At 45.6% G+C, this 13,819-nt stretch overlaps 1 protein-coding gene across 1 annotated transcript in view; it reads right to left on the minus strand.

The window, feature by feature from the left end:
* The window catches only part of LOC147029278 (integrin alpha-9-like), a 219,502-nt gene that overhangs the window by 98,428 nt on the left and 107,255 nt on the right, over nt 1-13,819 (minus strand). The window contains exon 14 of the mRNA XM_085872069.1: nt 11,402-11,550. Within this exon, the coding sequence (XP_085728195.1) occupies nt 11,402-11,550 (149 nt within the window). The remainder of the gene's footprint in view (nt 1-11,401; nt 11,551-13,819) is intronic.

Below are 13,819 nucleotides of genomic sequence, written 5' to 3' on the forward strand. Positions count from 1 at the left end.
CATGATGGCACACGAGAATTTGACGACTCGGGACGAGTCTGTAAAAAGGGGAGGGGGTAGTGTTACGGCTGTGGAAATTCGCATTACACCATAAAGGGCCCGCAGGTGAGATATCTCGATAGGTACATGTGTAGTTAGCCCAAACCCATTGTATAGAGGGAATTTATGTGATCCATCCGGGCTGCGACGCTTTGAATTAGCCATTTTTCTGTTCTATCTTTTATTTCAAACAAACAGCATCTCAACAACCACACCATCCCCACCACAGCGCCAACCACACTACGACGCCACCTCCACCACCTGCGCTACCACATCATCGCTTCTACAACCATTCGCAAACACCACCACCTTCGCCTTTACCTTCACAACTTCATCCGACATCATCGCTTCTACGGCCATTCCCTAACACCACCAGTCAACACCAAACGTCGTGTTCCCGGAGCCGTTCGGCCATGGATGCCAAACACGTCGATCCGCGGCTCAGGAATTTCTTCACGCCCACTTCTCCTCCGTCCAATGGGCAAGCGCGAGGCGGCTTGTCCCCGCCTCCAGGCGCATGTCGGTGAATTCCGTCCATGTCCGTCTTTGCAAATTTTAGGATCAGGGGAGGTTCACGCCCATTTTTGCCCGACCGATGGCTGACCGGGGGGGGGGGGCGGTGTGGCCCCGCCTCCAATCGCGTTCTGATCCGGGAATTTGCATATCGGCGCCTCCTGAGAGCTGAAGGTGCAAGTGCAAGGCGACTCGCAAGAAGAGCGTGGAACTGGGGGAGTTGGGTGGTGAGAGAAGAGGAGAGTGTGGAACTGGTGGAGCTAAGCGTGAGTTGGAGCGTTGAGCGTTGAGAGTTGAGCCAGAAGAGGTGGAGTGCGCGCGGTGGAGCAGCAGGCAGCGGGTCGGGGCAAGGAAGCGCGGGTCTGAGGCAAGGAGGACGGCGGTCGGCAACGAGGTTGCGGTGTAGGGGATCGCTCGTCTCGTCATGGGACCCAAGCCAGCCAGCCACTCCCCTCCCCCAGGGCATCAACAATTTCCCCTTCCCCCACGCCGAGATAGTGCAAACGGGGGCCCCGTTCCTCCCCCACCCCAAACGTGGTGCCAACGAGCACGCCAGGGGCACGGAGTCGGGGCACAGCGGCGCGGACATTTTGCGGCTTGCCCGCCAACGCGTCACGAGGACGCGGGTAAGACCTCCCCGGTCCTGCGCACATTTGGCCTACGGGCCTGTCTGCCTCCTTGTCTGTGAGGGTGGCTTCCTTCCTTTGCTTTTGTGTAAATGTGTGTTGGCGCCGACTGTGAAGTAAGACTGTGTTAGTGTTGCTGTGTGTACGCGTTAGGTCGGTGTCAACTGTTTTCTTCTTGCCTTTGCTTTTTGTGTATGGCTATATATACGTGCTTTCCGTGTCGCGTAATAAAATACTTGCTTGTTGAACTGTGCCCGTTTCGCTTCATCTTTTCTCCATTTGAATTTCCATCTTGCATCACGTAAGGGGTTCATAGTGGGTGCAACATCCCGGTAATTAATCTGAACCGTGCAAGTCGACGATAAAACTGCTCGGTTATCCCGATAGTACGGAACGGGCCGCCCAAGCGGATCGTGTCCGGAGTCGACCTGTGGCGAGGTACGATCGCCCGGTTTACCATCCGCGTGGGTACTTAGGTAGGTCGAGTTTGGCGAACAACCCTATCCTACGCGGGTGGCCGATTGTGGTGAGGTCAAAAGGCCCACCCATGACTAGCTCCCGGAGTTGGTCCGAGAGGGTCACGACAGAATTGTCCGTCCCGTGGGCGATGTGCCGCGATTCGAGTTACGTGGCCGTTCGCATGCCGGCGGGCGCGAATTCGCAACAATAGAGATATATATATATATATATATATATATATATATATATATATATATATATATACATATATACATAGACATAGACTTATACACACTGCCATAGGAATGACTTAATGAGGTAAAACTGCTTTGTCTAGTACAGTTATCGCCCTAAAATTTGTTTAGAATAAGCATTTTGAAATTAATTGTGAGGTTGGATACGTGTCCCGATTACATGCAGATAAATATTTGTTTTCTCTGCCCTCCTGTTATTACTTCCCCTGTCAAACCTTTGGCTGTGTGGTTTTGGCTGCTCTAAGAGCACCCTTATTCTGGACATTTCCATCTGTCTGTCTGTCCGCGAAACTTTGGTCAAGCCTAGGGGCTAAACCACTCAACCGATTCCAATGAAATTTGGTAGGTAGGACCAATATTTCTGGGAATCGTGTACTTTTGAATATGAGACCCCAGGCCCTAGCAACGGCATAGCAACAGCCCTTTAAAAAGTGGTCAAAAAAATCGAAAAAAAATCCCCCCCAAAAAATCGAAAAATCGAAGCTTAGGAGTTCTGTGCGCAATCTATCTCGCTCCCTTCATGCCAATTGCAGCCCTAACAAAAAATATTTGGAGGAGGAGATGAGTCTCTTTGGAAACATGCCTGAAATTTCACAAGGCGGTTTTCTGGGCGCAAACTAAGAGGTCTGTGATAATCATATTTATTGTGCTAAATTGATTGATAGCATGTACATGAATCTCGGCTAGTCGCGTCGGCCAGCTTTCCATCTCGAGCGAGCAGCCATGTCGCCTTCTGGCTTGTTTATGTTTTTTCCTCTGTGTGTTTAAATGGTTATTTTTAAAAAGTGCACACTGGAAAATCGGAGCACAAGGCACCAGGGGAGACTGCACAGGTATGTTGAAACTGCATTGTCAAAACAGCAGTTAAAGTCACCATGGGAGGAGGGGTATGTAAAAACCAGTTACGCACATGTCGTAGAGCAGATAAGCTCTCGTATTTTAACAAACTGTGCATTTTATGAGAAAAGCATGAAATTTCTAGCATAGTTAGGTCATACCATAATGTTTATTTTCGAATGTGGAGGGGTGTCAGATTTGACCTCTGAGGGGACAGTGAGAGGTCAAATCCAAGATGGCCGCTAGTCACCCGGGTCTAATGGTCAAACGTTCTTAATTTTGGAACCAGACTGTGCAGAAAAAAAATTTACGGTGTCATTTCCAACTAAATTGGGGATGTCCATTCATTTGGTGATACCTTTGAGAATGTCAGAATTCAAGGAAATTAATTTAGGTCAAGGTAAAGGCAAAAATTTATCAAAAAATAAGCAATCAGTTGAAATTTGCAAATGAATACCGAGTGGTGTCATTGTGGCGAATTTAGTTATTTAGCCCCTCAGAGGGTGTGCTTGAGGCAGATGTGGCACAGTTATGTATTGTGTATATCCATGCTTAGACTAGCTGGGTATAGATGCATTATCTGTAGAGTTCTATGTTTTGTTGACCCTTACCAATAAACAAATCCTGGATATTGACATGTATCTAAGAAGATAGCCTCCATGTAAAATGTGGTATGGTATGTTCTTGTTTTTTTTTTGTCTTTCATGTTTTTGTCTTTCAGAATCTTCTCTCCTGCCATGGTGATTTCGTCGCAACCATGCCGAAGCGTCACTTCCTGATGGACCCTACCCAACCCTCTAAATCCAAGCAATCCAAGCCACCCCCAGCACTAACTGGGACATTTGTGTCCTCTGCCAAGTAGTAACACATGAATCTTTGCAGTGTCCTCTCAGATCAACGAAACAGCCCATTGATAGTGGCTATGCATCCCTGGCAGAAGACCTTCTCCGGTTCCACACCCTTCAGCACATGCCAATGGACCTCCACCTGGAGCGATTGGATGACAGAAATGGCATAGAATCACTCGGAAGGCACACAGGGCTGAGTGGCACAAGAAATGTCGGCTAAAATTCGACAAAAAGGCGTTTGACGAGCAAAGTCAGGGAGAATTGACTACAGGACAACGAAGTACCTCTTCTGTGCACACTCGATCTGCTCACAGCCATCCACAGTCCACAGAGCCTACTTGTTTCTTCTGCAATGAGCCTGCTGGTTCTGCAGATTTACATGATGCATCAACCTACAACAATCGACACAAATGTGCGGAAGTGGTAGCAGGGACAGAAATTGCAAGGATCACTACAGAGTTTGAGCAACAGGCCACAAAGCAACAGCATTGTGCTGGCAACACTGGACACCATCACCATGATCAGCAACCTGGAATGCAAGCAGCATTCCTGAAGGAGGTTAAGGCACTTATGACAGTGCTGGAAGAGATGGGGAATCCATTTCTGGAACACAGTCAAGACCGACTAGTCATTGACACAAGGGACATCGTGGACACCCAAGTGGCTGAAACTGTGAGAAGGATCGAGACTCTTGGTGAGGAGCAGTACACCAAGTTTGCGAGAGAAAGGCTGGAACAGTGTACAACACCTATCACACAAACACATCCAAAGAACAAGTTGCCACTGTTCAGTAGGCCACCGGTCAAGATCAAGTCAAAACAGAAGGCACAGCTCGCAGCACTGAAGAGTGACTGTGGTCTCTTTTCGAGGCTGTACATCTGTCAAACACGAGACAGAGACATGGACAATTTCTTCTCCCATGAAAACCAGGCAGCCCCGCCAGCTCTGTCAACTGGAGGGAAAATTCAGATGGGGGTTAAGGCAGATCTACTTCGCTGCCCGGAATCAGATCTGCTCGAAAAGAATAGTGTGCCTATGGCTGATGCAACAATTCTTGATGGTGCAGCTGTGGTCCAAATGCTAAATCCGGGAACATCAAGGACATTTCAAGAGTATGGAGAAAGAGTGTTTGCACCATACATCTCTGCTCAACTTGAGAAAAGCAGCCGCATTGACCTTGTCTGGGATGTAGACCTACCCGCCAGCCTCAAAGCCTCAACAAGACAGAAGAGGGGAAAGGGCACCAGGAAAAGAGTGTCTCCTTCTACTGTAATGCCAAAGAACTGGAAGGACTTCCTTCGATGCGAGGATAACAAAACCGGATTGTTTGCTTTCCTGTCGCGCGTAGTTGTTCATCTTCCTCTAGCAGAGGGTGAGGAACTGTATGCAACAGATGGAAGTGGAGTCCTTTGCTCTCCGGCTGAGTCATACTTGGCCTGCCTTGCCCCATGTTCGCAGGAGGAGGCCGACACTCGTCTACTTCTGCATGTGGCAGATGCTGTGCAAAAGGGGTGTAAGAAGGTGACCATACGTACCATTGATAGATGTGGTAGTACTGGCTGTAGCTTCATTCAGCAAGACAGCTCTAATGAGCTGTGGGTTGCCTTTGGTGTTGGGTCAAGCTTTCGCAACATTGCTGTTCACAAAATAGTTGCCACAATGAATCCAACAAAGTGTCTGACTCTCGCAGTCCTTCACGCTTTCACCGGGTGTGACACTGTATCTGCATTCGCTGGCAGAGGAAACAAGACTGCCTGGGAAACTTGGAAGTCTTTCCCAGAGGTGAATGATGCTTTCAATGAACTCCTATGCATGCCAAGTGAGGTCAGTGAGGGATCAATGTTACTGCTAGAGTGATTTGTGGTGCTAATGTATGACCGAACCAGTGAGAGCACGGAAGTGAATCATGCCAGGAAACAGCTCTTCACACAGAAGTCTAGAACTCTTGAGAACATTCCTCCAACCCAGGCAGCACTCAAACAGCACATCAAGCGCACTTGCTACCAGGCCAACTGTTGGAACCAGCATTGGTCCTGGATCCAGAGATGTCAGAGCCATCTGACTGGGGCTGGACAAAGCAAACAACTGGGTGGCAGCCGCTTTGGACCACTCTCCCCGAAGCATCAAAATCGTGCCATGAATTTATCCGCTGTCGCTGTGAGAAAGGATGCACTGGACGGTGCAAGTGTGCCAAAGCTGTGCTCAAGTGCACTGCACTGTGCTTCTGTTCTGAAGGCTGTTAGATATTGATCACTACCATTACCATCATCATCATCATTGCTATTAATAAAGTACTAAATAGACTAGCAGCATGGAACTATTCTGTTAATTTTTTTGTATTATTATCCCTATAGTGTCAAAATGGAAGCGAAGTTTCACTATATTGCATAGGTCCAAGCCATTGTCTTTACCAAAAGAATGTCCAAAAGTTTTTAACGTAATTTGACCTTGATCGAAATGCATTTCCTTGGCTCCTGGTGATCTCAAAAGTATCACCAAATGAATGGCTATTCCAAACTTAGTTGGAAATGACACCTTAAATGTTTTTTTTTTTTTTACATTGTTTAGTTCCAAAATTAAACGCGCTTCAACATTAGACCCGGAGGACTGGCGGCCATCTTGGATTTGACCTCTCATAGTCCTGAGGTCAAATCTGACTTCCCTCCACATCTGAAAATAAACCTTATGGTATTCACTAACCATGTCAGGAAATTCATGCTTTTCTCATAAAATGCACAATTATTGTGCTTTTCTGCTGTACTAATGGCATTATAGTCCATAGGCCCAGGCCAGAAATTCCACTTGACGGTACCATCTAAGGAAACCAATCCTAGTTATGATTTTTGAATTGGTGTATATATATATATATATATATATATATATATATATATATATATATATATATATATATATATATATATATATATATATATAGATATATATATATATAATATTTTGATGTGATAACCATTGCAGACTGGCAGCTTATTGGTAGTTATCATCTCTGGAATGTACCCACCCTCCGCATAATGAAAGCGAAAAGGCAAACTCAGAAACATTCACTAATGATGCAATTGCTGTTTCCACATGGGGCTAGAATGAACTGCAAAGCACAAATACATGTCTGAAATGCTTTATTTATACCATCCGAATAATCCTTTCTGTCATTCCTGAAGGCAGAATTTGTTTTATGGCAGAAAGGGGCGAACAATATGGCCCATCAAAATGTTGCTGATTAGCGATTTTCAGTACATTTTAATTTATAATATTGTCATACAATTTCCCTGGGTAGTGCTACAGAAGCACAGTAGGCTACAACATGCACATGTTGTATGAGGAAAACATTTATGAACATTTTACAAGTTTTTACCACAGTTAAAGGAATTGCCCTTCCCCTACCCTAGTTCTAACAAGCGTCCAAAATGTAAAATTTACGGATAACCCAAATTTCACCACGATACTGTGGCATGTTTATGTACTATGTTTTACTCATGCATATTTGTAGCCATGAATGTCCTTGTGATTGTGCCAAAACATTCACACCATGGATCAGTAGCCTAGTCTTCATCACTGTTATCAGCATCAAAGTCCTCGAGGTCTACAACCTCTTCCTCGACATCAGCGGGGTGGTTGCTGCAGGTTCGCAACTTGCACATGTCAGTGCACTTCAGGCTATTGGCAAGGCACGTGCAGTCTGGGAGTTTGTACGACCGTCCACACTTGCAGGAAAGCAGTTGCAACACTGCATCCGGTGCTGGAGAACCTTGCATCCACTCGATGGCCAGCTTTCAGTCATCATCAGTGCTCCATCCACAACCCTTGGGACTTGGAACATAGGGTTGGCATTGCAGACAGCACCTCCAAATAGCAGCCTGGTAGATTACACGGAGGACGTGCATGAAGAGGCAGTCTTCACATGGTGGAAGCTGACTGAACTCTATCTCTCCCCGTCTGGCACAGAAGAGTTGATGTCGGAGTTCATTGACTTTCGTGGTGTTGGTAGACGGCACGTACATGTGGCAGGTGACCTCTTGCAGCTTCTGAAAGAGCTCGGTGGATACTTCCCATGAATCACCGAGCTGACTGAAGGCCTCTTGGTAGATCTTATCAGTCTTCATTTGCTTCAAGGCGCCCATCTTTCCCCAGCCTGCAAAGGCACTGACTGTATCACAACCGGAGAACACATGCAGTCCAACTAGGGCATCACAGACACTGTCTCCCATCGATCTAGCAAGCTTGTCAATGTCTAGGAACCGTGTGTGGGTTTGCGTACCACACTTCTGATACACGGGGCATGGGATGTCCTTATTGAAGGCAAGACATAGCACGAGGACATCTGTATCTTCGGCAGTGATCACCACAGCCTTGTACCCACCCTCTGCTGCATGCAGAGCATGCAGAAGCATTCGGGTGTCTGCTTTCTCCTGCGTGGATTTCAGCTCTGCCACTTCCTCCCAGTGGTGGAGAACACATGCAGTCCAACTAGGGCATCACAGACACTGTCTCCCATCGATCTAGCAAGCTTGTCAATGTCTAGGAACCGTGTGTGGGTTTGCGTACCACACTTCTGATACACGGGGCATGGGATGTCCTTATTGAAGGCAAGACATAGCACGAGGACATCTGTATCTTCGGCAGTGATCACCACAGCCTTGTACCCACCCTCTGCTGCATGCAGAGCATGCAGAAGCATTCGGGTGTCTGCTTCCTCCTGCGTGGATTTCAGTTCTGCCACTTCCTCCCAGTGGTCCTTGGTTTTTTTATTTTTTTTTTCCCCCAAAACATCAATATCTCAGAATGGTAAAATGGTAAAAATGCAAAATACAAACACTAAGCTGCTCTTCTGGAATGGTTATCACATATTGAAATAATCATATAGTCCCTACCAATAACTTGGTAGCCCTAAAGTTTGGTTTCCTCAGATGGTACCGATATATGCCTGGGCCCATGGACTAATATGGTTAAACAAGCGCCGAGACTGTGGATGCTGGAGTTAAAATCAAATGAGTCACATACAAGCCAGAGAGAGAACAAAGGCAGTGGCTGTGAGAGAGCATTGTGCTTTTTGAAGTAGGTTGAGTTTCCAGTCCATGAAGTAGAGTCATGACATGGATTTGAGTTTCACTTCTTCTTTGATCACAGAGTTTGCCATGCAGTAGTACCCAACTGCCAACCAGCTGAGAAACACCATGCAGACCAGCTATATCTCTATCTCTATCTCTATCTCTATCTCTATCTCTATCTCTCTCTCTCTCTCTCTCTGGTCATTGAGTGATTTCCCTTTCAAGGGAATTGAAGCGCCGAGAGCTCCTGCAAAGCTTTGCCGGTGGGTTTGACAGCAATCTCCCATTGTGTCATAAATTCCCTATCTATATATTGGCATGTGATTGAAAGCCCCCCCCCCCCCATGTTTAGTATAGTTAAGGAATCTACCCTTCACTTGGTTTGTATTGAGCACACTTATCAGTTAGGGTCAAGGGATGATTTTATTGTTTACTATTGAATCATTTACGATGCACGTGCAGCAAAAAGTGGTGCGAATATCTGAATATCTCAATCTCTCTCTCAATCTCTCTATCTCTATCTCTATCTCTCTATCTCTATCTCTCAGGCTGCTGGTTGCATCATTGGTTGGGACGCAGCTATGCCGCTGATGCAGTTTCCCCCTTACCAGTGCACTGGTACTCATTTTGCCGACCTCGGAAGGATGACAGGCTGAGTCAACCTCCTAGTGTATTAATTCAGCGGCCCAACGGGGCTTGAACTCAGGACCCTAGGATCCCAAGCCGCCACCCTAACCACCAAGCCAACACCAGGCTTTGGTGCTAAGCAATTGGTACACATCTGTTCATCTATCTGTCTTTTCAGTTTATGATCAAGGAGCAACTCATTTAAATTGTAAGTTACATTTTGAACAAGAATCAGAACATGAATAAAAAGACAAGTTTGCTGTTTCACTGTGCTCTGGCTTTGAATTCATCCTGATCACGCAACTCCTCTTCAAATTTAAAGTCAATCAGATGAAAATTGACAATCTTAGAAATTCCTCCTATGTTGACTTTTTGGCCAATGATGACCTCAAAAATAATTGGTGGTTGAATTCAGTAGCCTGATGTGCATATCCTGTTCAAATTTCAAGTGGATTGGATGAAAGTTGAGAATTTGAGAAATTCGACAAAGTTGTTGACATTTGGCCTATTACAGGGTCTTAGGGGTCGAAAAGGTCTAAGTGTCATCGGGGTATAAAGGGTCTAAAAAGGGGCTTTGGGGTCTTAAATAGTCTTAGGGTTATTTAGGGGCCTTTAGGTTCTAATAGCTCTGAGAGGTCTCAAAGGGTCTTAGGGTTTTAAAGGCTCTAAAGGGTTTTCAGGGGTATAAGTGTCTTAAAGGGTCTTAGGGTTCTCAAGGGTCCAAATGTAAGTAATACACATATGTTCTGTGCAGACAAACAAACAGATGAAAAATGACTCAGTAACACTTGGCAAAATCGAATGGAACTCGGGATAAGCGCATTCCTGCATTAAGCTGAACAGTTCAGGTTTTGTATCCCACTGATAGGCCGGAACTGGATCCAGACCTTCACAAAAATCTCAACGATTAATCCTCGTCACAAACCCAAACTGTCCACCAAGTTTTGTCTGAATCAATGCACAGCTCAACTTTTTGAGACGGAGCTTTTTATATCATTCAAAAATCAGTTTATCACCATCTCTTAATGGTGGGGAATCACTTCAAAAAATTCTCAGACACGGATCCGGATACGGATCTTAACCAAAATTGAAACAATTCTTCTTTGTCACATACCCAACCTTTTCACCAAGTTTTGGCCAAATGCATCCCCAACTTTTTGAGATAATGCTTTATATATCATTTTTGGCCCCATCTCTCAGTGGTGAAGAATCACATAAAAAATTCAAGCATCAAGATGAGTACAAAAAAATTTCAGAACAATTGTTTGAAAACTGTGGCCAAAAATCATGTGACAGACAGACAGACAAACAGACAGACAGACACTACAGACCAACACACTTGACGAAAAAAATTTTGCCAAGTAACAAATGGACCCAAATGCAACAGCCTCTCCTCTGGCGAGGGTGATTGTAATAAAGCGTAAAAACGTGTCTGTGCAAAAATTTGGGGGGGGGGCAATCGACAGACACCAGCCAAAAGGTCAACGTGCTAACAGCACCAGTTCGATGAGGTCAACGTGTGCAAATACAGTTCAATATGGTGCCACCAAAAATCCAGATGCATCATGGGACATGAATGAACCCCTGTGTTCCGCTGTTCAGTGCGGCATCCACGCATTATTCATTTTCATTTTCCTGCATTCAAGTGTCCCGTTTCCTCCATTCAAGAGTGTTGGAGCAAGCCCATGTGAAGGTGTAAATTATGGTGTGAGTGGGTAATGAATCAACTCTCGAGGCCAGATTTCCTGCATTTAGCACATAGCACGTGGTATGTTCAAAAAAGCCTTTCTCGCATGAATGGATTGAATGTTACAAAGACAAAAACATGGTTATAAAGTATCACGCTCATGTGAACGGATGTTCCTAAAGCGGGGACTGTCGATGCACTTTCACATGTGCACCAATTAATATATCATATCATATGCTCAAACTGATGATCGCTCATTTTCACACAACTCAAACTGGTACATTATATTATTTTGGATGCAAAAAAGAGAACATCTGACTGGTTTGCTCCTTTTAAAATATGTGCTTTGTCAGCCATCAAGAATGAAAAAAAAAATCGTTAATAATCATGGCTACAGAAACCAACGAGATTTGATAAAGAGTGTAATAGGCATGAGTAAAGAGTATACCTGTGGTCCCTGTTCCTTTCAATTTTTTGAAGCAAACAGTCATATTTAGGCAAATCATGGAAACACCATTCTCCACACATGCTTGAGGGATTCGTTTGGTGAAAGAGGGAAGATGGACTGTGGCAGAAATAATCTGAATCTCCCTCGATCTGTGAATGTTTTGAAACACATTACAGTCATGAGTAGGTACAGTCATGGGCATTACACTGAAGCTTATGAAAGATATTTACTGATTAAAACATCAGCCTCCAACTACAATTGTAAACTTCTCAATGCTTTTGCTTTTGACTTTATCTCCATCATTCAACACATTCTGGCAACTGATGAGGTTCTGTGTACATAGTGTGTGACAGTGATATTCTGTTATGAACATCTCCACATATCTCCGACCATAGCTGATTGTATAATTTCAGATAACAATTATCTCCCCCTTCCCAATCCTGCCTCCCTCCGCATCAGTTATCCACACCATTCCCTCCACTCCTGTCCTCTCCCACCCATACCTCCTTACTCACATCTCCTGCCATTGTAGCTGCCTCACTGCCCCTGTTACCTCACCTACTCAGCTCATATTCCTCCTCCTTCCATTACAGTATTGACATTCTCTTCATTTCCTGCTGATACACCAAAGAAAACTTCCTCTCACATCATATTGTATTTTCCATTCCGATAGGCCATATCGTCCACCCCAGTTGTTGTATTCTTATCTCTGCCATTAAGAGGTTCACTTCCTCCTCCTCCCCCCCTCCCACTTCCCATGTTCTAATCCTAACCCTACCAACCCCAAATACCTTTGGCTGTGCTTCACACTGAAACTCTCTAACATTTGTCCACTATCAAGTATCCATTTTAAAGCCACTTTGACAATGAAAAGCAACAACATCTCATCCAAACTCTCTCTTCCTCTTATGTGGCGACTTCAATTGTCATCACGCCAGTTGGCTAGGTGTGGGTACCTCTCTCACCTGCCATGGGACATCAGCAAAAGCTTTCTGTGACTCATTGGGACTGACTCAATCGGTCAACTTCCCGACCCGGATCTCAACCAATGGTACTCCATCTCTTCTGGATCTGATTTTGACAAATTTCCCTGACAATATCTGCTGCTCTTCCTTCGCTCCAATTGGTTCTTCTGACCACGTCCTTGTTAAAGTGGACATCTCTCTGGCTGTCATCAGAGAACCACCTCACCGCCGTCGAGTCTGGCATTTCACTCAAGCCGACTGGCAGGGTCTCCGAGCAGCCATCAAACTTACAGACTGGTCTCCTATCACTACTTTCTCAAACATCAACTCATCCTGGGAATTCTTTCAAAGAAACTTGCTCTCCCTCATGCACAGATTTATCCCCTCTCGTGTTCAGTTGTCTTACCCTTCCTCCCGCCCTTGGTTTACTGAAGCTTGTGGCGAGGCAGTTGTCCTGAAACAACTTGCCTTTGCCTCATGGAAAGCAAACCCAACTGAGGGCAATCTCAGTTCTTTCCACAAAGCTCGGAACAAGTGTGTATCTACCCTCAGGAGAGCCAGAAAACAACATCTTTCTCATCTCAAGTCTGAACTCTCAAACCTCTCTCCCTCCTCAAAATCCTGGTGGCGTTTAATCAAATCTGTTTCTGGTGTATGTTCCCCCTCCATCCCCTCCCTTACCTCAAATGGCCGCACTGCTGATTCCACACGTGATAAAGCTGAATGTCTAAACTCGGTGTTTGCAGCTAAATCTTGTGTCCCAAACCCATCACTATCTCTACCCACTTTACCCAGTCGCACCCAACTGTCCCTGGACTCTGTATCCTTTTCTCCTGACAAGGTGGAGAGCTTGCTTTCAAACCTCGAGTCAGATTCTGCAACCGGTCCAGACGGCATCAGCCCACGTGTCCTCAAAGCCTGCTCTTCTGCTCTTGCTCACCCTCTCTCTGTTCTATTCACCCTCTCATTTTCCCAAGGTCATCTGCCATCTGCTTGGAAATCTGCTAACATCACTGCCCTGCATAAAAAAGGTGCAAAAACAGATCCCTGTAACTACAGACCAATCAGCCTTCTCCCAATCATCAGCAAGGTTATGGAATCCATCATTGCTTCAGACATGAAATCCTTCCTCTTCTCCAATGGCTTGATTTCCAATCATCAATTTGGTTTCAGACCAGGTCACTCTACCCTGGATATGCTGCTACTGCTCTCCCATCAATGGATGGAGGTCCTCAATGCCAGACAGGAAATCCGAGCCGTATCCCTGGACATATCACGTGCTTTTGACACAGTCTGGCACCCTGCCCTACTCACCAAACTCTCTTCCCATGGTATTCAAGGCCATCTCCACTCATGGCTCGCAGACTTCCTCTCCTGTCGCAGTCAACGTGTGGCCCTAAATGGAGTTCTTTCATCCCCTCTTCCTGTGCAGGCTGGAGTTCCTCAAGGTAGC

The sequence above is a fragment of the Eptatretus burgeri genome, chromosome 3 (assembly GCF_056783735.1).
Source record: "Eptatretus burgeri isolate ZD-2024b chromosome 3, Ebu_testis_v1, whole genome shotgun sequence".
Classification (NCBI taxonomy): Eukaryota; Metazoa; Chordata; class Myxini; order Myxiniformes; family Myxinidae; genus Eptatretus; species Eptatretus burgeri.